Below are 25937 nucleotides of genomic sequence, written 5' to 3' on the forward strand. Positions count from 1 at the left end.
TACACAGACCTCTTAAGTTCAGACAGGTGGCAGCTCTAGTGCCACTACTTTTTGCTCTGCTCATCCGCAGAGGCTTTCGGCCACGATCATGGCTGGCTGAACCCTTGGGTGGAAGGGAAAAACTAGCCATCTTTAATTTCCCCGCACCCAGTCCCAGAAACAACCGCTTCGGGGGATCTCTTGCTGCGCTTTCCAACTCAGATCCAGGTAGGGGAAAAAGAGAACCCGGACAGTAATTCGGATTCCTTCCACTTCTCTATTCTCGTTCTCACATGGAGCTTGAGCCGTTGTGTCGTTCGGTCGCATGACTCACCGCTACTCCACGGATCTCGCTCTTTGCCGCCTCCCGTCTCCGCTACGGGATCCCTTCAGCTGTAGCAGCAGCGGCAGGCACCGAGAGCCACGGGGAGCGGGCGGAAAGATTGGGTTCCCTTGCCAGTCTACCACCAACGTCCGCTGGAGGCCGCCGACAGCTGCGGACGCGCCTTGCCGGCGGAGGGGTGGGGGGAGAGTGATCGCGTCGCGGAGACCCCACAGCGCCCAAAAGAGGCAAGAAGGGGCGTCCCGGGTGGGTGGGGGTGGCATCGGCCGCTAGGCGGCGGTGTGGAGCGCGGTCAGCTTGCTCCCCTGGCTCGCTCGGAGCTTTCGGCCACAACCGGAGACTCGTGCAGCGCTTGCCTCCCAATTTCTTGCCTGTCCAAGATCCGTCGCCGCCTCAGCTGGGCAAGACCACAAAGGGGAAGTTTCTCACAGAGCTATTTCCAAGCGCGCCGCGACAGGGGCTGAAGGAGGGGAAGGAGGATTTGGGTAGAGGCAGAAGACGAGGCTTTCTCCTCGCTCGCTCGCTCGCCCGCCCGACCGCCGTCCTTCCTCTCGCCGTGCTTTTCACTGGGAAGCCCAGTGCTTCGCCAAGTGCCGCCTGAAGGGAACTTCCATCCACGAGAGGGGGACACGCGTCCCTCAGGAATTCCGGGCAGAGAACCCCTGAGGAAAAGAAGCAACCGGAGCAGCAGTTACTCCTGCAACTGTCGCCTCTATCCAGGACGTTGCCGCGGCCAAGTACCTGAGGGCTGGCTGGTTACCACACCCCGGTTCCTGTTACCGATACGGCGCACGAATCTGGCTGAGTTTGATCCCGGGGCTAGAGAGCTTCACTCGAGAGGGCACCACCAAAGCATCTATCTACATCACCACTCTCACATCTGCAAAGCCTGGCTTCCTGCTGGGGTTGCCTTCAGATGTGGTGCTTATAAAGACCGTGCTAGATAGCCTGTGCCATTCCAGAAGGAAGCCACTCCTTGCAAGACAGCTGGCCAGGGACAACCCAAAACGAGCAAACGGGAGGTCCCCAATAATCTGACCTTATCCTGCTTTTGTGCCAGTCCGCTTGCATCATAAGAGAGTATCTGCCAAACCAGTTGGGTCTTTTCCTTGTGTTTCAATGTTTGTTCTGTGCCTCTGGCATCATCCTCTCCCAAGACAATGCTTTAAATAATCAAAGATTCCACAATCATCTGGATTTTATTTTGTGCTAGTATTTGGCAGTTCTCCAAGCAGTGGTACAGAAAAGACCTCTCTAGATTCAGCTCCACTGATCTCCAACAACAGCCCATGCCAAGTGGAAGAGACCACCAGCTACCGTCTGCTCTGCTGATGATTGTCTACATTGGGACCCTTGCATGAAACAACAGAGTTTCCACACTGAAACCAACCTTTGTTCTACTACTAACCACCCAGAGTGCAAGGAAATCTCCTTCTCCTCAGGATGTCAGTTGTGCGAAGAAAGTTTGGTGATGACTATCAGGCAGTGGTGGCTGCACCATCCCATCGGAAACGGCAGCGCTTTGTTGACAAGAACGGCCGCTGTAATGTCCAGCATGGCAACCTGGGCAGTGAGAACAGTCGCTACCTTTCCGATCTCTTCACCACGCTGGTGGACCTCAAGTGGCGTTGGAACCTTCTCATTTTCTTGCTGACCTACACTGTGGCTTGGCTGGTGATGGCCTCCATGTGGTGGGGAATTGCTTATTTGCGTGGGGACCTAGATATACACCAGAGCCCCAGTTCAGGACATAACCCCTGTGTGGCTAATGTCTACAACTTTCCCTCAGCCTTCCTCTTCTTTATTGAGACAGAAGCCACCATTGGCTACGGCCATCGCTACATTACTGAGCGCTGTCCAGAAGGAATCGTGCTTTTTCTGTTCCAGTCACTGCTGGGCTCTGTGGTAGATGCCTTCCTCATCGGATGCATGTTCATCAAAATGTCCCAACCCAAGAAACGTGCTGAAACTCTAATGTTTAGCCGTGCTGCTGTCATCTCGCAGCGAGATGGAAAACTCTGCCTTATGTTTCGGGTGGGCAACCTCCGCAACAGCCACATGGTCTCAGCCCAGATCCGTTGCAAACTCATTAAGGTGGGTGAAAGGATTCCCTGGAAGGGAGGGAGGCTTGTGGTGGGTAAGATTCTTCCTATCTTCTTGCATGCGGATCTTGCAAGCTCTGCTCTAGGGCATAGCAAAGCCCTGTCTTTAAGCTTCAGATCCAGCTTCCCGTTCTAAGACTATTTATTTTTTTCCCCCTCTCTGCAAAGGAGGAACAAAGAGCTATGGGAGAAGGCAAGCACATTTCATACATGATAGTGGGTGGCAAAGGAAAGCTGCTGTATAAATAATACACATCAGTAGATATTAAACTAAGAATAAATGGGCTCTAAAAAAGATGCTGAAATGGGCTTATGGAGTTGCAGCCGGCACTCCAAGGATAATAGATGTTCACTGCTATGCTTTGTGATATTGGTAAAATATACACAATTCCAGATTTTGCTTTGGATATTTAATTTTGAGGATATAACTAGAGACTACAGATTTACAGTTGCGGCCTTCTGCACTTATTAGGAAACTGTTTCCAGTAACGTTCATAGGATCAGGGTGTATTTTATTAATTTCAATAACTTCAGCTTTTCACAACTTCTCTCTTTAAAAACCAACAAACTTCGAAACCCAGAAAACATTCAATAAGCAATCAAGTTAGAAAATGTCACTGAATGTTTGCAAGTACCTCTGAGTAAGTCATTGGTGAACTTTGCTATTTTGTTAATACACAAATAAAAATTAGGAGAACGTACTAAGGTTCCATCACAAATGCCCTAGGCTTTTGAGTTTGGGTGGCTTGATTTAAGCAAGCTTGATTTAAATCCAAAATGTTTATAAAGCCAGCTCTGAAAGACAGAGAAAATATGCTAAATAGAAAATGTCTTTAAACACATGCAGTATGCCATTCCACTTTTCCTCTGCTGCCTTGACTGGTACCTACATATGTTCTGCAATGCCAATAAATGGTCAGTGCTTTCTGCTTTGACCCCACCAGTCAGACAGAATAGATTCCAGGCTTTTCCATTCCTGCAGGCGACTGGTACTACTGCCACAGCTGCCATTCCTGACAATCTGTTCAACATAGGAGCCCTCACCCAAACCAATTTACACCCAGCCCACTCTCTTCCAGGTCAGAATCATTCTACAACAGCAGGAGCAAACAATACTCAGAACAGCAGCCAGGAGGAAAAATAACACTGAAAATGCGGTGGGCAAGGAACCAAACACGATGAATACCGTTCTGAATTATCTGGAATTGAATATTTCCTACCAAAGAATATCTTCTTACCTCTGCAGACAGGTCTGTCCTTGGCAGTGAGGAATTCAAAATATACTTCCTCTTTGTCATAATTTCATGTAGCATGAAGGAAACAACTTTCCTATCTGAACCTAAGGCTAACATTAGGCTGGGTCTTTGCGGTAGAAATATAGGCTTTCACACAATAAAGAAGAAGGTGTTAACCATCCAGAGTCTAAAACTACATCCAAGTCAGTTACAAATCTGAGACATCAAATGAAGACAGCATTAGATTACCAAATAATACCCTTATGGCAGAACCTGTCAAACAGATCATCATCATAACAAGTTGTAAAGTAACTCTTATTTACTTGTACAACAATATAACAGCTCAGTGCTATGTACTTCCTTCCACCTGAAAAGAAAAGAACTAAAATAATTCTGATATTTGTAAGACAGAGAAGACAAAGAGGTCTGGAACAGCTGCTTTTGGAAAACAAAGAAGAACCCCCAGAGAAAGAAACAGAAAGAACAAGAAAATCTGCAGCTAGATCAATTTAGTCTTTTCCTTGCCTGTGCAATGCTGTACATAAGAAACATGCGTGGACACAAGAAGTTATAATAGTCGCCATTTCAGAAGCTAGCAAGACTAGAAATCTTTAGCAGGATGACTTCCAATTAACTAAAAACATCTAGGTACATGCCTATCTCCATTTTCATTTTTTTAAAATTTTCTCAGACAGCAACATAAGTACTTCTTGTCTTTATTTTCGTATAGTTTGGATCTCCTTCCAACTTGTAAAAGATGGCGTATTTTTAAGCTTCTCACAGTTTTTACAATTGATACTCTAGTGAAGTGTATGTGATACATATAATGGCAGACAGTTATTGCTGAATGAAATTTGTAGCACTACAGAAATGGCTGCTTTTGTTCTTATAATAATCCGGATGCACTTTCTGCTGCCTCGATATTTTTCAGAAAATCAAGCCGAGCACATGTTACTCCCAGAAGAAAAAAAGATAGATATCATTTTAAAAGATAGCATATAAATTGATTGTTGAGTATAATACAAATAACCCTACTTAATGAAAGCATCAGTAGAAATGTTGACCTTTGACAATTCAAGGGAGTTTAGATTTTTTTAAAAATGATAATAGTATAACACTAACTGCACTCTCAAGCTCTCAACTTGTGCATAATATCTTTCCAGAGCTTAGTGCAAGCCAATGAATATTGAATTTAGAATATTCTTAAACCACAGTGACACTGAAGAATCTAGATGCATGATATGAATAATCCATAAAAATCTCTGCACAAATTGTAATAATAAATACATGGACATCTCACCCCCATATACACAAAATTAAGTATCCTTTCCTCCATAATTCTATCATTGGAGTTCCTCACCTGTAACATACATAGAAATGATATGAGTAGTAGATTTACCACTGCTTAGTAATAGAACTGGAATTGGTGAAAACTAAGTCTAATAAAGTCCTAATTAGGTCTAGGTCCAACCTGCTAAGATCCTTCTCCTACAATTCTATTATAAGTGGCACTTTCCAGATTTATAGTATAGATAATCCTTCACTTACAACCATTTGTTTAGTGACCATTCGAAGTTACAATGGCATTGAAAAAAGTGACTTACAACTAATGCTTGCATTTATGGCCATTGTAGCATCCTCATGATCACTTGACCAAAATTCAAGCGCTTGACTATGGGAATGCAGTACCAAAGGTTGCAACATACCAGGGTCGTGTGATTGCCATTTTCAAACTTCCCAGCTGGCTTCCAACGAGCAAAGTCTATGGGAGAAGTTGGATCTACTTAATAACCACGATTCAATTAATGGTTGCACTGATTTGCTTAGCAATCATGGCAAAAAAAAGTCAAAATTGGGTGCAATTCATTTCACCTCTACTTTGCTTTGCAGTGGAAATTATGGTCCCTACTGAAGACTATCTCTTCCCATATTCTAATAGACCCTAATAGTTATCCATTTCTTGTTCATTGTAAGTTAATTGTTGACATACTAAATTCCATGATGAATCCTGTTGAACTACGTGGGGTTCCTTCTTGACTTTTTTGTTTGTTTGTTTATTTGTTCCTTTGAATCTGCCTTGACGCTTAGAGATTAATGGACTAGTCCTTCGCAGTTGTCCTGACAAGGTTTTCATAAGTAGTTTGCCCTTGCTTATGTCCTAGAGCTAAGAGAGAATGGCTGGCTTTAATACCTCAGGCAGAACTAGAACACACAGTTTCCCATTTTCCACCCTGCTGCTTTAACCACTACACCAATCTGGCTCATCGCTCTTCATTATACATGCATATATTTGTATTTTAAATAGTTAGCTGTAATTAAGCCCCACTGAAACCAATAAGACCAGTTAGTAGTGACAAGTCCTGGTAATAAACTGACCCTCTGTTTCAGTCCATACTTGTTTCTCATCAATTTTTGGTCATAAAACGTACCCTATAGAATAACAAATAGCACCCCACCATAAAAACCACTAAGGCATTCTCAAAGCATTATGCTGGTCTATGTCCCATAATAAAAGAATGCCAATTATTATAAAGGGTAATGCTGATAATATTGTGTTACTGTTTATCTTTTTATTTTGGCATACAAGATACTTGTAAGCAGAGTATAACATTTTTATCTCATCCTTCCCCATGACAAGAATTATCTTGTCAGGGTCGCAGATTCCAAGGTGTGAAACTGAACATGATTTCTTTCTTCTTTTTCTTTCTTTCTTTTTTCTTTTGCAAACTGAATTAGCCACACAAAACTCAGGATGGATTCCAAGGTCTGCTCTTATTGGAGGGTGGCATTTGAAGGAAATCTGCAGCTAGCCAGCCCTTGTTCCTCCTGGCAAGAACCGTTTCCTCCCCATCCTGCTGTAGCCACGGCACAAGAGTAGGAAGTGCCTCAAGCTGTCACTCGTATTGGAACGAGTTGTTCTCTGACTTGTGGCCCCAGTCCAAACCAAGTGCTTTGACTATCAAATGCAAACCCTGGTGAGTGCTGGAGACTTTTGACAGCAGGCAAGTTGTGGCAGTTGGCACCAGTAGGCATCTCAGCACTTCCTAGAGCTGGATTCCAATGGTGGCATTTGAAGGTCAAAAGCAAAATAGGGGGTGCACTTCTTCCTTTCCAGCTGAACTGAGCAATCTGAACATTTCAGCTTTTAGAAGTCAAGGTTCTAGTTCCTAATATGTCAAAGTAAACATAAGGATCAAGTTTCTAATATCCAGTGTTCCAAAGTAAATGAAAAGATGTGGAATATTTTCTTTCCTGTGTCTTTAACAGTTCTTAAGGAAAAGTTAAGGTGGCATAGGGCAGTGGCTCCCAACCTTTTTTGTGCCATGGCCCGGTACCGGCATCACAAAATGATCTGCGGCCCGGTACCGGCATCAGCACGCATGACAAGGCAAGGCGAGCCAAGCGACCGGCCAGCCAGCCGTCCCCCGCTTGTCCCCGCCACCTTCAACTCCTCCTTTGTACCTTTGTTGATGGGCTTCGCTTCGGGACGGCTTCAGGACGGTCGCTCGGCTCGCCTTGCCTTGGGTGCTGAAAGAATCCTCGTGCCTTAGTTTTGTTCGAAGCTCCCCTCCCTTCGATGAAACTAAGGCGCGAGGATTCCTTCAGGACCCAAACGCTGCTTTCCAACCAGAAAAGCTCACCCGAAAGCACTTTCTCGTCAAACAAGATGGCGGCACCCAGCAATCCGGCAGCCCGGTAGGAAATGTTCCACGGACCGGTACCGGTCCATGGCCTGGTGGTTGGGGACCCCCGGCATAGGGCATTCGTGCCAATTGGATCAAGCTTAATTCTGCTCTGGGATATATTTTAAAATATGGTTTTGATGTTGTACTGGCTGCCATTCTGTCAGCTCAGGCTAACTACAGCTCAGTGTTTCTCAAACACGGCAATTTTAAGATATATGAACCCTAGTCAACCATCATTTCTGGGGGTTAGAAGTCTATACTTCTTAAAATTGCCAAGTTTGAGAAGCAATATCTCAAATAAATGATTCTAAAAGAAAGTGAAATGCTGGGTTTCGAGCAAGACACGTCTTTCCATTAATTCTCCTATCTTATATTTCGGATCCTGTAAAGAAATTAGTTTGCACATTAGGCAAATACCTGGGCTACAAAAAACCCACATGGTCATCAATGATGGCAAATAGGCATAGTAGCCCTGCTGATATTTCATGGCATTCTAGATTTCTGCAACCAGCTAAATAACAGTAGCTCACTTCAGTATGGATAAAATAAGAATTAATCATTTCATATTTTGGACTTAAATGAATTTAGATAGATTAGGGTGGATTTAATGCTTTCTTCCAGCCTCCCAATCCTGCATTTCCTAAATATGTAACAATTCAGAGGTTTTTTTCTCCTTGTTCTATTTAGTAGTAACCTGGAGTATTTTATCATATCTTGAAAAAGCATTGAGGTTAGGCTTTTGATGATCAGGTATCAGAGAGCACTTTCCATCTTTCCATTCATCAATCGCTCTCATGAAGAAGGTAAATCTTTCCAAAGAAGGCTACATTCATAAATTGCATTAAACCATGGGTTGTGGCATTAATCAGAAATCATAAAACAAAGCAGGCACATCTCACATCTGTTCAGCAATCTTTTTTGCATTAGGAGCAAAAAAGCAATGCTGAGCAAACTCGTGCTTATAGATTAGATGAGCTACCAAGCTATTTACTGACCACAAGACTGGCAAAACATTATTAAACAAGGCAGCCAACAATAACAAAAAATATTGTAAAAACAAGAAAGAATATCTAACGCTTAGGAGACATATATTAAGCTCCAAAAATTCATTTCTTCACCTGAGGTTCTTCTGGATTTAAAGGAGGTACACCTACTGCTATGCCATCCTTCTATGCGTATTTACAAATAAGTAATGTACCCTGATTCATAGCTAGAGTGGCTGGGCTTACTCATTGCACTAAGTCAAAGCCAGACAGAAACATATTATGGTTTACTGTGATTGATTTTTGTATTTAGTGGAGTGGCAAAAAGGAGTTGGGAGGGAGAGAGGGAGCTCGAAGAACAATTTTCCTTAGATGCTTGGAAAAAATCTAAATTAATCAACAACAAAAAAAAAACCACCTCATGAAGTCATCAAAATGCTCAAAAGAGGTTCACGCAACATATTAATCAGGAAATTATATTAGCTTTAGCTCTGCAGTGTATTGCAAATTCAGCCATTATGGTTTGTAATTGTAATGTATGGTCTATGAACGTAGCCTGCTGTGGTTTATGTAACAAATAGGGTTACCGGTTCTGGGTTATGAAAATCCAGACACTCACAGATAGCAGATATGGTTTCCAATAGGTGTCTGGATTTTTGTGGCACAAATGTGTGACTCAACAGTAATAAAAGCATTAAATAGTTTAGCATAAAATGTAAGCCCAGTTCTTTTATTTAAAAAAGATGTTGGGTACGAAGCATTAGCTACTCCATTTAAAACTACAATCATACCTACCCACTTATGAATACAGATTAATTCAATCTTTCTTAACATACGATAGAAAAACATGTATAAATTTGCAAGTTCTGGGGAATCCAATCCATGTGGTCTATTATTGTGATTTTTCTTTAATTTGTTGTGTGAATTCAGGCAGTATGGTTTATCTGTAAACCATGGTTGAGCAAAACACATCTACTTGTCCAGGAGGGAAAGGCTACTGCTGTGCTTGTCCTGCCATCCTAAACTTGATCTGCAAAGAGGCCACTTTAGCTGTCTCTGCAAAAAAGGCATTTTTCCAAGATCAGCCTGCAAATAACCTTTTCTTAGTCCTACCAGTGAGCACAGGGCAGGAAAATGCTATACACGGTTTGTAATCCCACTTAAACCCAGAATATACAATCAAATAAACACATAAAGTAATGCTGTAATTCACTCTTTCTCAGCCTTAGCAATTTCGGATATGTGGACTTTGACTCTCATAATTCTCCCAGCCAGCATACTAGAATTCTGGGAGTTGAAGCCCACACATCTTAAAGTTGTTGCCATTGAGAAATATTGTTGTAACTCAGGGGTCTTCAAACTTGACAGCTTTAAGACTTCTAGACTTCAACTCCCAGAATTCCTCCTCTAGTCATGTTAGCTCAGCAATTCTGGGAGTTGAAGTCCACAAGTCTTAAACTGGCCAAGTTTGAAGGTCCTTACTGTAACTGAATCTTCCACTTTTTTGTCCTCTTGAGTTTCCCTAAGTTACGGCTAACAGATCTGGGTTGCAAATATCTGAGTTCATTTATTGGACTCTCAGATGTAACCTACTCATTCTTGGCTGTTCTGATTATGACCTTCTGAAATCTCAATCAGAAATTATTCATTCAGCTAACTTGCTCTTGTTTTTAATGAGATGGTGCAGAAGATCTTTTGTCAGCAAATCATGGGTATTGCTACCAAACTACAGTTTCCAGCTGTTCTTATTACCTTTAATGGCACTTAAGGCAATGCTTTAAAGCTCATGCTACCCATCTGAGGACAGAGTTGGAATTGCCATCCTAAGTGCCATCCTAAAATCAATCATCTCAACTTTTCTGCTGCTAACTCTACATGTAATGTCAGCCTTCCCGCTCCACAAGGAAGGAACCCACCAGGACCCATGTTGACAGGTTCTTTCAAATCTGAAGAGAAGGTACACTGTCATGATCTACTCAGGTCTGATGAGCTTGGTAACTTCAGAAATGAATGTATCTAACTCATTTGTTTTTCCAACTTGAGGATCTTTATGTATTCTTGGTATGTGTCTTTGCTGGGAATTTTGAGCTGGGAATTCAGTTGGAGGGCATTTGAAGTTGGGAAGGCTGGATTTTCTTTCAAAGCGTTTGAATTAAATGATTTTGGAAACCGTTGTTTTTTAATCCATATAACAAACAGGGCTTTAGAACACTGGGTATTAAATTAGGCAATCCACAGGGATGCCTGGTTATAAGTGATCTGCTTATCATTTTACCTCACCAAAAATATCACAAAGCCAAGATTGCTAAACCAAGGCTGGTCACACCTTGGTCATGTCACAAGAGCTGATTCACTCAAAAAATCAGTCATGCTGGGACTGATGAGAGGAGAAAGGAGAAGGGCCACTCTAGTATCTTCTGGCTGGACACTATAAAGCAGGGGTCTCCAAACTTGGCAACTTCAAGACTTGTGGACTTCAACTCCCAGAATTCCTCAGCCAGCTTTGTTTTGCTGGCTGAGGAATTCTGCGAGTTCAAGTCCAAAAGTCTTAAAGTTGCCACGGTTGAAGACCCCTGACACCAGGATGACTGTGGCAATCTAAACGAGGTGGTGTGAGACTGAGGTGCATGGAGAGTGCTGATCCATAGAGTGCATCGGGGATCAGACACCCCTGAATGGCTAGCAACGATGGTGATAATGCTGTGCCCTACCACTTGCAGTTGGAGGAACGGATCCTGTCTTGGATCAGGCCTCATGGAGAATCTGATCCAAACTGCTCAGTAAATGGTAGAAGGGGGCTGACCCAATAAAATCCATTTTTGCCATTGAGTTCGACTTTAACATCTCTCGTTCATTTTTATCAAGCCTCTGCAGTCTGCAAGATGCTCTGAATATTACTGAAAAGAGTTTGCCTCCCCACTTTTGCTGCTGCAAAATTAGTTAATTTGCTGAAATGATTTCTCTTTCATTCCATTTATCTTTAGTCACGACAGACACCAGAAGGAGAATTCTTGCCACTAGACCAATGTGAGCTTGATGTTGGATTTGGAACCGGGGCCGACCAACTGTTCCTCGTTTCTCCTCTAACCATCTGTCATGAAATCAGTGATAAGAGTCCCTTTTTTGCCCTCTCGCAAAGATCCCTAAGGAGCGAGCAGTTTGAAATTGTCGTAATCCTTGAAGGCATTGTTGAAACTACAGGTAAGTGATACAATCAGGTGCCGCCCATATAAACTTAATATTGGGTTGTTACTTCCAAGCATGTTGTATTTTCTTCTTATGATGCCTTGTAAGTAAGTGCAAGGTTATTGTGGATATGGAAAGAGGGAGAGGTAGATTGACTTTTTGTAATGCTATGTGAGAATGACTGTGAGAGGCAACAAGAAGAATGCAAACTAGATAACCGTCAGGCAAAAAGTATCTCAGCCCACAGAATGATTTCAAAATAGATTTTCCCTAGTTTTCTGGGAAGTAAAAGTAAAGGAGGAGAGAAATCTTTTCAGACTTGCAAGATTCTCTAAATGTAATCTTACAATAATGGTAAAGTTAGTACTCACTGTTGTGCTTCTTATTTGAACTACTTCAAAGGGCTAACACTTCCCTAATGCAATCATTTGTGCGTTAGGGCAAAGATGAAATAGGAATCAGATTCTTAGCGTTGTTTACACTCAGATTTGATGCTCATCCCCAATAGTTAATTTGTCAACTGGGAAAGTATATCAGAAACATTATTTCTTCTTCCTTTTTTATACTTACTATTTATTATTACATTGCTCAGTGAACATTGGGACAGCTAGCCCAAGGCTATTCGCATTAGTAGGCAGTAGTCTATTTGTATATCTGGAAAGGAAAGCTACAAATGCGAAGTCAGCCTTGATAGCAGTTCATAGTCTTGGATAGGCCATTAAAAATCAAATTAAATAAATCATAGTTTAGTGTGGGGAACTATTATGTGAGTACAGTTTATATATTCTACCTACAAGCTAGTTAAGATTCCTCATGTGGATTCTAATAGGCTTGGAAATCAACCTTTGATCTTGGAAACTATTTAGCATTATCTGTGACTATGGTGATTTCTTCAGTAATGAAAAAAGAAAGCTTTTTCTGCCCCACCTGCCCTAAAATAATATTTTTTTATATCAAAGCTTTCACATGCTTTAAGACATGCCCTGTATAAGAAGTACCTTCATCTTAATATTGAATTCTGTCTCAAATTTATGTCTCTTTTCCCTCCTCCCCCATATGGCATGATTGAATATTTCTCTGATAAGTAGTTTCTCAATTATAAGAATGGGAATTCTAAGTTACCATTAGAAGAGAATTTGTAGCTCAAGGTTAAACTGTGGGGTGCTTAGTGTCCTTTGATCTTGGTGGATTTCTTTCTGACATTTCATTACCAAACTAGGTAACTTAATCAGGAATGTAAATTAGCTGGGCAAATGAATAAGAAAGAATTTAAGACCTTACTACAATCTTTAAACCAGCTACACTCAGAGGAAGCTGCTTCATTATGCGTAATAACTTGATCGGCCCTAAGCATTTTTATGCCAGTTGCCTGCTTCCCTTGTATTGAGCCCTCCCCTTGTTCAGACTTAAAGGACAAGTGGGATATGCAACCAATTCATTTTCAGTGAGTGAATGAAATATTTTTTAGAAGTCAAAAAGACGGCCATGTCTATGCAATGAAAGCACACATACCCTCCTTCTTTCACATGCCTTATAATAAATGCAAGTCATGGATGCCCCTTTCCACGCTCATCTTATACTCACCACTTAAGAATAGTGGAGAACTTATGTCCTTTTGCTGAACCCCAAGACTCAAATAATAAATACAACTGATACAGAAAGTTAATTATGTGACCTGTAGCACGGCCATTCTGATTCAAGGGCACCTATTTAATGAAGCAACATTAGAAGTGTGTAGATGCTTTTTAAGTTCTGACATATTTATCATTGTTAAAATAGAGGGGACATTTTGCCTTTGAAGATAAGAAGGGATAAAAAAACTCCCTCCCCACTGGGTTGTAAATTATTCCAGGGCTTAATCTGAGCCAACTTTCTCCAGATGTCAGCTGCCAGCTCAGCTGCAGTACCTGCCTTCAAGTTCTGCAGAATCTGTGCAGGAATGATTGTTCTTTGGAATGGCTCCTGTTAAAAGACCTTTAGAGTACCTCTAAAATGAGTGGATAGACCCAAGAAAACTCTTTTGCTGATTACTGTACATTCCCATTTTTTTAATTTATTACTCTCTTGGTAGCAAAACTGCTGGGAAAAGATTGCCTTCTCTATTATTAAATATCTTTGTCCTTGGTGGAGGACAAGATGTTCCCTAGGAGAAATTGTTCCTGGCAGCTGATGACTCAACAAGAGCCTTCATCAACCTGATACCCTAGTGGGTACCTGTAGTTCTTGTAACCCAGAACTTTTGGCCAACTGCCTAGAAAGTAGGCAGCTAGAAAAAGATATTGAGCTTCTAGAAAGGGTGCAAAGAAGAGAAACAAAGATGATTAAGGGACTGGAAGCTAAAACATACAGAGAATGGTTCCAGGAATTGGCTGTGTCTAATTTAATGAAAAGAAGGAATAAGGGTGACAATGTTCCAACATCTAAGGGGCTGCCCCAAAGAAGAAGAGGTCAACCTATTCTCCAAAGCACCTGAGGGCAGGACGAAAAAGTTTGTGGGTAAAAGCTACATAAAAGGAAATGGCACATTCCTTTGCTAATGTCGCCAAAACCTTGTGAAATTATTATTTTTTTTACTGTAATGATTGATTCCAATTAAGTAACCAACTTAAGGAATGGATTGTGCATAGCTTAATCCTATAGTTGAGCTGAAGAAGGTGGGTTGGTTCCCATAAAATATTGTGCATTTAAATGACTACATGTTTCGGCTGAAGGACCATATCCTAGATCTTCACTAGTATAAGATCTAGTATTAAGGTATAATGTAATCTGTATTTCGAGGCATTCTTGATACTTTGTGTGGTGATCACTAATCAGAGGCGTTGGCTTACCGATAAAAAATGCACCAGAAGGCAGGACAAGAAGCAATGAGTGGAAACTAATCAAGGAGAGAAGCAACTTAGAACAAGGGAGAAATTTCCTGAAGATTAGAACAATGAATCAGTGGAACAACTTGCCTCCAGAAGTTGTGAATGCTCCAACACTGGAAGTTTTTAAGAGGAGATTGGACAACCATTTTCTGAAATGGTTCCTGCTTCAGCAGGGGGTTGGAATAGAAGACTTCTAATCAACCCACTTAGAGATGATCAAATGGGGAAAGGTGCCTGGGTGGGGACCACTAGTGATTCTTGATTACCATTTCAGCATTTCCAGTATTTTATGCTGGGTTATTATCACTTTCCAATTGTAACCACGTGATTACATTCATTTTTGTTTGTTTGTTTTCCAATCCTTTCTTACTGAATTTTGTCCTTAATGATAAAGGAGGACAAGATAGAATAGCTGCTCAATATTTTTTGACTGAATCTTAACTTAGAAAATAAATAGGTCTTGGTTAGGTATGGGTTGAACTTTTCTCTAAGTACAGCATGCTAATATACCATATTCTTTTTCAGGAGTAGTGAACCTATCAAAAAAAACAGGGCAAAATTAAAACAAACCACAGTTTTCCTGACACAAGATACACTTGTAGTTTTCACCCCAAGCAATGATTGTATAACTTAGAATTGTGAATGAATTTTCATTCTGGATTTCATATGATTTAAGTATCATATTTTATTTATTTATCATATTTTGAAACTGCCCAATTCTCTCACAGAGTGACTCTGGGCAATAGAAATATTATTTTAAATATTGAATATAAAAGTATAATAAAATATAAATGTATTTCAGCTTTTCTGAGATTTTCAACAATTCTTTATTACAGCCTTTAGGTCAAAAAACTTCTGGAATGTTTTACACATTCCTAAAAGGAGAGGGGCCAAACACTATAGATTTAATTCTGCCTGAAAGGCCATTTTTGCCCTAAATTCTGGGAAGGCAGATGTTGCCTTCCAGATATTTTGAACCAACTCCAGTCAACCCCATTCAGCATGGCCAAGAACCAAGGAATCTTAGGAGTTGTCAGAAGGAAATGCAGAGCAAGGACAGGAAATTATGACTGCAGGTAGTTTGCAATTTACAATCATTCATTCAGTGACCATTCAAAGTTACAACGGCACTGGAAAAAAGTGACTTATGACCAGTTTTAACACTTTAGATCGTTACAATATCTCCATGATCACATGATCGCTTGGCAACTGGTATGTATTTATGATGGTTGCAGCATCCTGGGATCATGTGATCACCATTTGAAACCTTCCCAGACAGCTTTTGACTAGCAAAGTGAATGGGGGAAACTGGATTTGCTTAATGACCATATGATTCACTTAAGCAGTGCAGTGATTAGCAAACTGCAAGTTAAATGGAGCAAAACTCACTTACCAACAGCAGGGGTGGGATGCTACCGGTTCTGCCCGGTTCTACAGAACCGGTAGCTCTGAAGAGCAGCAGACACCGAACCAGTTTGGTGTTTGCTGCTGTTTAGCCCACCCGCCCACCCGGGCTCTTACCTGTCCTTTATTTCCTGCTTCTTCAACCTCAGCTGCTTTGCGCGGCACAGCTGAGGTTGAAAAAGCAGGGGGAAAGAGGCTTTTCAAACGCTGTGCACCCACACGCAGTGCTTTTCAACTGTCTGGGTGGCACAGCCTAAGGTTGTTCTACACGCATGCACAGTGTGCGTCAGGCGCAAAATGTAGTAGTAACGCCAGTTGAATCCCACCCCTGACCAACTGCCTTTCTTAGCAATGAAAATGTTGGGCTCAATTATGGTAGTAAGTCACGGACTACCTATAGTTGGATACTGTTGAACATCATGAACATGCGGGTTTTGTGGCGCTTGTTGTTGTTCCAAAACTGCTAATTCTCATAGGGCCTGGCAATAACAAGAGCAAATTAGAGTCTACACAAGCAACGGCCAAATAGAAACAAGGCCAACCCACTAAAAAAAAAAGGAAGCCAAGTAGGTCATTAACTAAGGTAGAAGGAAAAACTAATCCTAGGAACCTCCTTTTATTTTATTTTTTTAAAAGAAGGGAAACTTTTTCCATATGGATAACCCTTGACAAGATCGTTCACTTAGCAACTGTTTCAACACTCCCCCTCCAAAGATACTTACAACTTGGTTCCAAGGTTGCCATGGTTAGGTATCCCACCTCATAGTCACATCTCGGGTGCTTGGGCAGCCTGCATTTACAACTACTTGTAGCTATAGTCACATTACTTACTCATGTTATTGCAGTGTATGATGTTTTTCCCAAAAAACAATGTTTATTCCTGTTTTTGGCAAAAATGCCCATAGTGAACAATAGGTTTGCTTAAGGACTGTGATGTTAACTTACCAACCACCACAAAAAAAGGTCATAAAATCAGATCAGTCATGTGGGTGGCTCACTTTACGACTGTTATGACTTACGACCATAATTAGCAGGCTCCGTTATGGTCATAAACTAGAGACTACCTGTAATTTTAGTTGCTACAGTTCTTTTGCTATTGGCTTCTACTTTCTTTAGTAAATATTACTTATTCTTGGATCTTGGATTTTCTTGTTAGTTTATCAGTGTGATTCTAGCTGTTTCCAGTCAAAAGATGGCAGAAACTCTTAGACATCATTGCTCTCCTGCCAACTCTGGTCTAGGACTGCAACTCCCAGAATTCTCAGAGTGTACAACCCTGAACAGGCATTGGGCAATGGTGGAATTCAATTCGTTTTACTACCAGTTCTGTGGTGGGCACAGCAGGAAAAGGATATTGTAAAATCTCCAGTCAGAGGTGTTTTTTGCCGATTCTCCGAACTACTCAAAATTTCTGCTACCAGTTCTCCAGAACTGGTCAGAACCTGCTGAATTCCACCTCTGGCCTTGGGCCCATGATCTGCTTGGAACAAAATACTGAGATAAAAGATTTTGTTACCCCAGGAGATTTTAAAAGTTTATTTTCTTTTTTTCCCCATTGAATCTTCCTCTTTTAATAAATTTTCCATATTTTTTTTCCAAACATTTTTATTAAGTTATAAAATATTACAAAATACAAAAGTAAATAAAAGAACAGTGAGAGGGGAGGAGAAGCGGGAGAGAGAAGTGAGGAAAGGTAGGGAAAAGAAAAAGAAGCTTTGACTTCCAACTCTCTCTGTTGCAGTAGAATTAGGGCATTAACATCAGATCCCAGGTTTTTCTTTGTGCATAATAATAAGAACAAGTCATTTCTATAAATCTAATCTGTAAAACTCAAAGTCAAAATTACATTCTTTTCCACATCAAGCACAAAATTTGGAAGCCGTTTCCACGTGGAAATAAAAGTACTTATGTTTTTTTCTTTAATCAGAGTGGTCAGTTTTGCCATTTCAGCCAACTCCATCAACTTCTGCAACCATTTTTCCATGGTAGCTATCGGAGTGTCCTTCCATTTTTGCACATACAATAGTCTTGCTCCTGTCAACATATATAGCAGCAAAATTCCCATTTTTTTTCTCCAGTTCTTTTTCCATTAGTCCCAAAAGGGAAAATTCTGGTTTCATTTCTATCTCCATTTTCAGGATTCTCTGTATTAGAGTATGAATCATACTCCCAAATTAGAGATTAAAAGGGTTTCTTAATCATTTCTCTGAATATACATTCTGTATCCATTTGTGTATTTTACCTTCAGCACTTCCTAGGCATGTATGACTTTTAAACAGGGCTAGTAAAACATACTTAAATAAACTGAGCTAAGTCAATAGCTACTGAGGGCAATGGTGGAATTGCCCTGATCACCAGCAAATGGAGCCACAGGTTGTTACTTACCTTTGCATGAACTGGAATTGATGGATGAATTATACAAACACAGCGCTTGCACAATCCTCTGCCCACCCCATTCCTAGATTGCCATATGGCGTTCTCCTGACCTTTCTATGGGTTAGATGATTAGTTATGCTTTAACTCCCTTGAAAGAAATAGGACTAAAGTCACTTTTTCTCAATGTGGCAACACCCAGAATTCCTAGCCAGTGGGTGTATAGACTCTGAGGATTCTGGGAGTTGAAGTCCTAGACCATCTTGGGAATGGGAAAGGCTGAACTGAAACAAGACTGACACAGAAATTGTTTGGTGTAACGGTTAAAGTACTGGATTAGAAAACAGGGATTGTAAATTCTAGGCCTTCTTTAGGCATATGTAATGGTGTGCCTTGAATTGTACATAATAAAGGTGGGATATAGCAACTAACTTCCTTTAGATTATCTTCATGATTATTCTTTTGCAGAGCGTTGTGGTGAGTTTGCCACTAGTGATGTTTGAAAAGACTCAGGATATACCAGTGCTATAATTTAGGAAGGTATATGGAAGAGAGTTTAGAATCCAGTTATCAGAACAGTCAACACATTTCCATTATTTGTAACACGGATTTCTAGTCCTTGAGGCTGTTGAGATCCACCTAAAAATGTGTGGTGATATCAGAAGCAAGAGAAGCAGTGTAATAAAATCTGTAGCTGTTCAAGGTGTGTTAACTTCATTTAACAGTCCCTTGCTGCTGCTTTACCTCACAACTGACAGAGTAGAACACATTATGTAATAATTGTGTTAAAAAAAAAACACTTCCTTATAAGTGGTTAAAAATAAAAGAACCTGTAATGAAAAATGGAACCACTGTACAATACATTATGCAAAATAAGGGAAGATGCTGCAATGTTTAATTTGCATAATTTGTACAGATTGCCTGGTTCAACGTTTCTTGGCTGAGAGTCTATATGGTCCCTGTCTGTAATTATTATTTATTTGGTTATTTTAAGTTTGGGATACATGAAGCTCAGGGAATGCACTAGCCATAAGGGCTGCTAGGCATTGAACAACTTTTCTCATGCCAAGAGAATCATGGAAGAACTAAAAGTGCTTGTATATCTTTGTAATCTGGTGTAATCCTTCACAGCTGGATCCAAATGGAAATTGCTTTGATGCATCTAGGTTGCCCTCAACCACTGAATGTGTACAGGTAGTCCTTGACTTACACCAGTTTGATTAGTGGCCATTCAAAATGACAACAGCACTGAGAAAAGTGACTTATGACCACTTACACCCCTATGGTCATGTCATCAAAATTTGGCCATTTGTCAACTGACTCAAATTTATGATGGCTGACATGTTCTGGGATCATGCAATCCCCTTTTGCAACCTTCTTGACGAGCAAAGTCCACAGAGAAGCCAGATTCACTTAACAACTGTGGCACGAAGGATCGCAAAATGGGGAAAAAAACTCACCAACTGCCTTTCTTAGCAACATAAATTCTGGGCTTCGTTGTGATCATGAGTCAAGAGTTAGCTATAGTTACATACAAATTGAATATTGTTTGAACAGAGTCCCAAATTGCTGTCACAGAATCATGGCATATATTCCCAAATCTGCCTTCATTGTTACTTGTTAAACTGTGAACAGCCTAAGGCGTATTAATAGCTGCTTCTTCTTAGAAAAAAAGAATTCCAGTGCTAATCTCATGCAGAGTAGTGATTCTGTTCACGTAATAGAAGCAAGTACGATGGGTAAGAGGTGAGGCTTTTCCTCAGTTCCATCCAAACCAAATGCCACTCCTGACCAGATTATGGTTGAACAAAGCTGTGTCTTCTCTAGGAAAGCACAAAGGGAGCCCAACACCACCAGGTCAGGCAGGAGAAAGCTTACATAGAGCCAAATCAAACCTTGGAGCAATCAGCCTAACGAGAAAGGGCATGGGGAAATGTCGCAAAACTGCCAGAGTGACCAGATTAGCGGCGCGCAACATTTTTTTCCGGCTGCGGGCGACACAGTTGTGTGCCTGGGCCACCCCACTAGAAAATCATGTCTGGTGCTCGGACAAAAAAGTTTCATTTCATTTCTTTTCAATTTGCTTAATTATGTTCCGTTGGCACATGTTCTTCTTCAGTAATTTGTTTAATGATTTTCCCCTTCTGTCGCATTAAAACTTACTGTATTATTTCCCCCGGAGAAAATACATCTTTCAAACTGGAAGGACATCTTAGATTCAGCAAAAATAGAGTAACTGAGGCAGATTAATGTGTTTGTTTTCTGCCTGATTGCCTTTGAAACAGGCAATCAAACTCATGGCTGTCCACCCAGTTTTAGGTTAAATCAGTACAATTTAGTAACGACTTGATGGGGTCCCTTGCTCAAGGCTTTTGTGGGATTGTATGTTGCACAAGTTGCATCCAGCTAAACAGACTATGTCACATCTGAGCAGAGCACAAGGAAAGGACGAAGCCAAGAAGGAGCTCCAGGAAGAGTGGTATTATAATATACGCACCTAACTTTGATTCTTTTACTGATTTCTTCTCTTAGGAATGACATGCCAAGCCAGAACTTCTTATACAGAAGATGAAGTCCTCTGGGGCCACAGGTTCCTTCCTGTGATGTCCCTGGAAGATGGCTTTTTCCGTGTAGATTATTCCCAATTTCATAGCACCTTTGAAGTTCCAACTCCTCCCTATAGTGTGAAAGAGCAAGAAGAGAATTTGGCTCTTCCATCACCTCTGAACACCCCTACTGGGAGTCACAGGAGTCGACGGGAAAAGATCTCCTCTCTTGACTGTCTCGAATATTTTGAAGAGAAAAGCAGCCGCCTTCCCAGCAAACTTCAGAAGCTTTGTACAGGGAAGGTGGATCTCCAGAGAGGTATTCCAAGCCTTTGCTCCACCAATGTTGAGAAAGCTTGCAGCACTGGTGACCTCTTGAAAATCCAGCAGATCAGTTCTGTCTGCAACATGGAGGAGGAAGGTGAAAAGTTGAAGTTGGCTGCCTTCAAAACCAAATCAGAGCTCCTGGCTCGGTCCACTGGGAACCTCGAATTCCAGCAGAGACCTCAACTCTTGCATACCCTAGGGGCAAGATTGGAGGATCATTTGCCTGCCAAGTTACGAAAAATGAATTCAGGGCTTTTCTCTTAAAAGAGCAGACAGACAACAGGTTGCATTTTAAACTTCTAAAATTTTCACAATGTTGTTAGGAAGAAGATTCTGACAAAGCTGACCTGTGCTGCTATGCCAATTCAATTTCATAACTACAGTTTGAAAACCAAAATAATTTCAATCAAGAATAAATTGCTAATAAAGTGGTGTGGTAAGAAGGGATATATAGCGGGTGGTAGTTAAGTGAAAACTATATTCTGTTACGTGTAGATTATTTGTTTTTCTTTTTAAGTTCTAACCTTCCTCCTTTTGAAGCATGCTTTTTTAGTAGTGTTCGTTTTGGGATTTCCTCTTTGGAAAAGTAGACTGGAAACAGGTATTGTAAAGCAAAAATACTTCCATGTGTATTCTGGATGTCATTCTGTCTCCGTCTGAACAGATGCACAAATTTTACGCAGGAAGCAGGCAACAGTATCTGCAGGGGGGCAGGTAAAAAACAAACCACACACAAATATGAAATATAGAGGACCTTGCAACATAATGGTGTAATGTTGCTTTCATTGTTTTAACTAAAGCACTGGGTCCTGCAGATATTTCTGGGTTCCAAGCATGTAGCAGAATTATTGTTGGGCTTCAGAATTTGGATCCTCTATTTCTCAAGAATCAGTGCTAAAAGCAAGGAACCACGGGTGTCAAACACGCCGCATTATATTGCCATCACGTGACATTTTGTGTCATTTTTCCCATTCGCAGAGCTGGAGTGGGCGTGGCCTGCACATGATGCATCTGGCCCACTGGCCGCCAATTTGACACTCCTGTGACTATGGTTGTACAGGCGTGTTTCTGCAAAAACACCTTTTCGATATTAAGAAAGATGCCTTCTTGATTTTCTTGCAGCAAAGATAATTATTGGGGTTAAATAGAAAGATAAGAGACCCCTAAGCCAGGGGTCCCTAATCCTCAGGCCGTGGCCTACTACAGCCACCGGGCTGTGAATGCGGTGGGTGAATGTGTGCACACGCATGAAGCTCCATTTGTGCAACTGGTGGGTGCATGTGCACATCGCTTGCGCAAATGGAGCTGAGGGTACGCTTGCTTGTCACTTGTACAGAATCACCCTCTCTCTCCCCCCCCACCCTCCACGGGTATGCAAAGTCAGAAAGGTTGGGGATTGCTGCCCTGAGTCAAGTCTATATTCTGGTATTTTACTTGGCAATGTTACAGAAGGGATGTTCCTGAGGTGAGTAAGCTGAGGTCTCCTTTTACTGCTAAGCTAAATCTCCCTGCATCTCTTACTGTTGGCTATGTTGACCAACGGTGTTGGAAGATTGCAATTGAAACCATGTTATTGAAGCCACCTTTCTAGCTTTTTTGACATTGCCTCTTCCATGGACACTTCTGAGTCAGGATTGTTTAAAAAGGATATGTCTCTGCCCCATTTTTGTCTTAAAAGCTTTCAGGATCATCATCTGCTTGGTGCATTGGCCTGAATTTTTAGCCTTGATTATTTAATTTTCCTGATCTTTTTCTTTACATGTAGCAGCTGCCATTTCAGCACATCCCTGTTGTAGGAAGTAAAGCAGAGGTGATATTCAGCAGGTTCTGACCAGTTCTGGAGAAATCTATAGTGGAAATTTTGAGAAGTTCAGAGAACTGGTCAATACCACCTCTGACTGGCCCCGCCCCCATCTATTCTCTGCCTCCCGAGTCCCAGCTGATAGGCTGGGTATTCTTTTGTTGCCCTGCACAGGAGAATGGAGCTGGAAAGTAGGTTAATGGGGTGGGGAGGGAATGGGGATTTTGCAGTATTCTTCCCCTGCCACATCCACCAAGCCATGCCATGCCACAAAGCCACGCCCACAGAACCGGTAGTAAATAATTTGAATCCCACTACTGAAGTGAAGCTTCTGGATCTGAATGTAGCCAGGGCTGACTTAGTGCCTGGAGGTCAGTAGGAATTACTATCTGGCCCCCTGTGGATTTGGAGGCCAACACATGACCTCTTGTTCGTCTCCCCTAGAAAAGGAGGCCATCAAAGGGAAGGCGGCCATTTGAGTTTGCAAGACAATTGGAATTGCCAATGCAAGGAACTAAGGCTATGTTGGAGCATTGTGGGAAATGGAATGGAATGGCTACCCGTTGTTGCCAGACGAGCCGACTGAGGTGAAGACTTACCAAATGCCTGCTACTTATACTTGGCTTAGGTCCAATTCAGACTTGAAGCTAACAAAAGACTTACAGTTTTCACTTTTATTGCTGCCCCATAGGACACCAAGAACCTCCTGTTTGGTGTAGTGACTAAGGCATCAGGCTAGAGACCAAGAAACCGTGAGTTCTAATCCCCCCACCTTAAGTACAAAGTCAGCTGGGTGGCCTTGGGCCATTCGTTCTCTTTCAGTCTCAGGAATGCGGCTCTAGCACACCTCTTCTGAAATCTTGCCAAGAAAAATACAGAGACTTGTTCAGACAGTCATCAGGGGTCACAGCACAGAATAACACCTGATTCCTGCACCTGAATACGCTCAAATAGAGATGAAACATGCCTCATGCCATGCCTCGTGGTAATCGCTATACCTACGATCAAACGTTTCCCTTTTGCAACAGTGTCAGCCTAACTGTTGCAGATTTCTTTTTCATTTCTGATGTCTTATTTTCCTCACTTTTCCTTTTCCATCTTCCTAACAGTGTATGCAGGTTTCCACAGCTGGGGAATAAGCCAGTCTCCTCCGAGAGGCGCTCTTGAGATGGGTGAGATGAGATTCCTGTCGTTATTTTCATGGGTGTTCTGAAGATGCTGAGCTGACAAAAGTTGGATTTGGGAATGACTGTATGAACTCTTTTCCTGGGTGTGAAGTTTCTTCCTTCGGGAGATTCCTCACAATTTCAGGCTTTGAACTTTTCAGAGGTAATGGGCTGGTTTGGGTGTCCAGGTTAAATTAGGAAAGTGTGAAAATTCCTTCGAATGGTGTCTCAGTTCCTAGTGACTGTGTGGAATCATCTTTGACCTCATATGGAAGTGGATTTTCTATTGCTTCCAACTGGGATTTTTTTGGACTTCCTAGTCTAGCCTTCCCAGTCTTGGCCATCCCTCATGATATTTCATCCAACCATGAACCAGTCTCACCTTGTGTAGCTTTTCTGGGGTGGCCCAAGGTCAATTAGGAACTGCCATCTGCTAAGGGCTAAGCGCATATAAATCTCATAAAGAATTAGGATTCCAATGGTGATGGGAACATAAGGATCACTTGACTGTATTTCGTTCTCCCAAAAAGGCAGGCTTCTGAGTCTTGTTGAATCAGGCAGTAGCAGCAGTCAAGGTCACCTCACAGGAAGACTTTCCTCGCGATGGGAATTGCATGGCAGACTCTGATGATGTCAAATAAAGTCAGTTTTTTATCCCTCCCAAAAGAGACAAATGATTTCCAGAAAGGGTAACCCTGTTTGTCTGAATCAGTGTAAAATAACTGATGTGGAATCCCAGGAAGGCTATAAGGGAAGAAGTTGCTTCTTTTACAACCCTGCCAGTGAGTAATCCCTTTAACACAGAAATGCCTCCAAAACATTTAATGTTAAATGATTTTGATTGTGTCAGAATGGAAAAGTTAGTACCTGAATGAAACTGATCATACTATCTGTACTGAATTAATTTAATTTCCATTCAATTTAAATTCAATTTAAACTCCACCCAGTCTGGGACTCCTTTTTTCATATGCCACCCAAAAGAGAAGAATAGTCTGAAAATGCTTCTAAATTCTTGAAATAGAAGTGGATTTTTCATTCTGTTCCATTTCATTCTTTCTTGCATTTAACTTTTCTATTCCATTACTACTAATACAAGGGGAAATACCCTGCTTTCAGAATTGACATATCTGTTGTCCTATTTAGCCATCTGGTAGAATGAAAAGGCTTTGGGATCCAACCCCCCAAATCAAAAACAATTTCAGTCAAAGGCCACACAAAATCACAAGAAGTGAAGCGATAGGGAGGGAAATTTTCACAGACCACCAGAGAAATCTCTGAAGCATTCCTTTGGGAAACATAACGTTTGCCCTAAAGTCAAACTCACGGCGTCACATTGTCGTCATGTGACGTATCGGGACTTTTTTCCCTTTCGCTAAAACGGGGGTGGGGGGTGGCCAGCGCATGGGCTGCGAGTTTGATACCCCTGACCTAAAGTAACTTTTATACATGTACTTAGAATTATCCCACCTAAAGGACTGATGTAAAGCCATCTGGTGAGTCAAGGGAGGATTTGAGCCTCGATCGTCTTGTTTCCAGACCAACTTCAATCCCTACACCTGTTCTCACTGTATGTCTCTCCCATCCTCGTGAAAATTGGTTGAGTTAGATGAGGGAAGAGAAATGTGGGTCCTAAATGCCCCTTGTAAATCACTGGTAGATTGGGAATGTAATTTTGCCTCTCCCAAAAGAAAATAATGTCCATGACGAGAACTTCCCCAATTTTATGCCCTTTAACTGTGTTAAGCTATAACTCTCACCATTTTTAGCCAGCAAGCAAAATGGTGTGCTGATTGAAAATGATTGCAAAGGGAGTTGGTATGGGTCATTTCATCAGAGGCATCAGAGCTAAGTGCCCTGGATCAGGTAAAAACAACAAGAAATGCCTGTGTGTTTGAAGCCCCGGTCCTTTTCCTTACAAAAACAAGGAAAAGCAAGAGAG

The 25937-nt window shown here is 41.5% G+C and overlaps 1 protein-coding gene across 1 annotated transcript; it reads left to right on the forward strand.

Annotated features, from left to right (window-relative positions):
* Positions 1-25396, forward strand: LOC113442892 (G protein-activated inward rectifier potassium channel 1-like). Its single transcript, XM_026710727.2, has 4 exons — positions 1-2416; positions 11313-11529; positions 20691-21314; positions 23942-25396. The coding sequence occupies exons 1-3, from the start codon at positions 1766-1768 to the stop codon at positions 21293-21295; spliced, it is 1473 nt and encodes a 490-aa protein (XP_026566512.1). The 5' UTR covers positions 1-1765; the 3' UTR covers positions 21296-21314; positions 23942-25396.
* The last annotated feature ends 541 nt before the right edge of the window (positions 25397-25937 follow it).

Source organism: Pseudonaja textilis, chromosome Z (genome assembly GCF_049901715.1).
Source record: "Pseudonaja textilis isolate UNSWEBS1 chromosome Z, rPseTex1.2, whole genome shotgun sequence".
In the NCBI taxonomy this organism is placed as follows: Eukaryota; Metazoa; Chordata; class Lepidosauria; order Squamata; family Elapidae; genus Pseudonaja; species Pseudonaja textilis.

Coding starts and splice junctions, on each gene's coding strand:
- LOC113442892 (XM_026710727.2), top strand. CDS start 1,766: ATGTCAGTTGTGCGAAGAAAGTTTGGTGATGACTATCAGGCAGTGGTG. Junction 2,417..11,312: donor TCCGTTGCAAACTCATTAAG/GTGGGTGAAAGG, acceptor ATTTATCTTTAG/TCACGACAGACACCAGAAGG. Junction 11,530..20,690: donor AGGCATTGTTGAAACTACAG/GTAAGTGATACA, acceptor TTCTTCTCTTAG/GAATGACATGCCAAGCCAGA.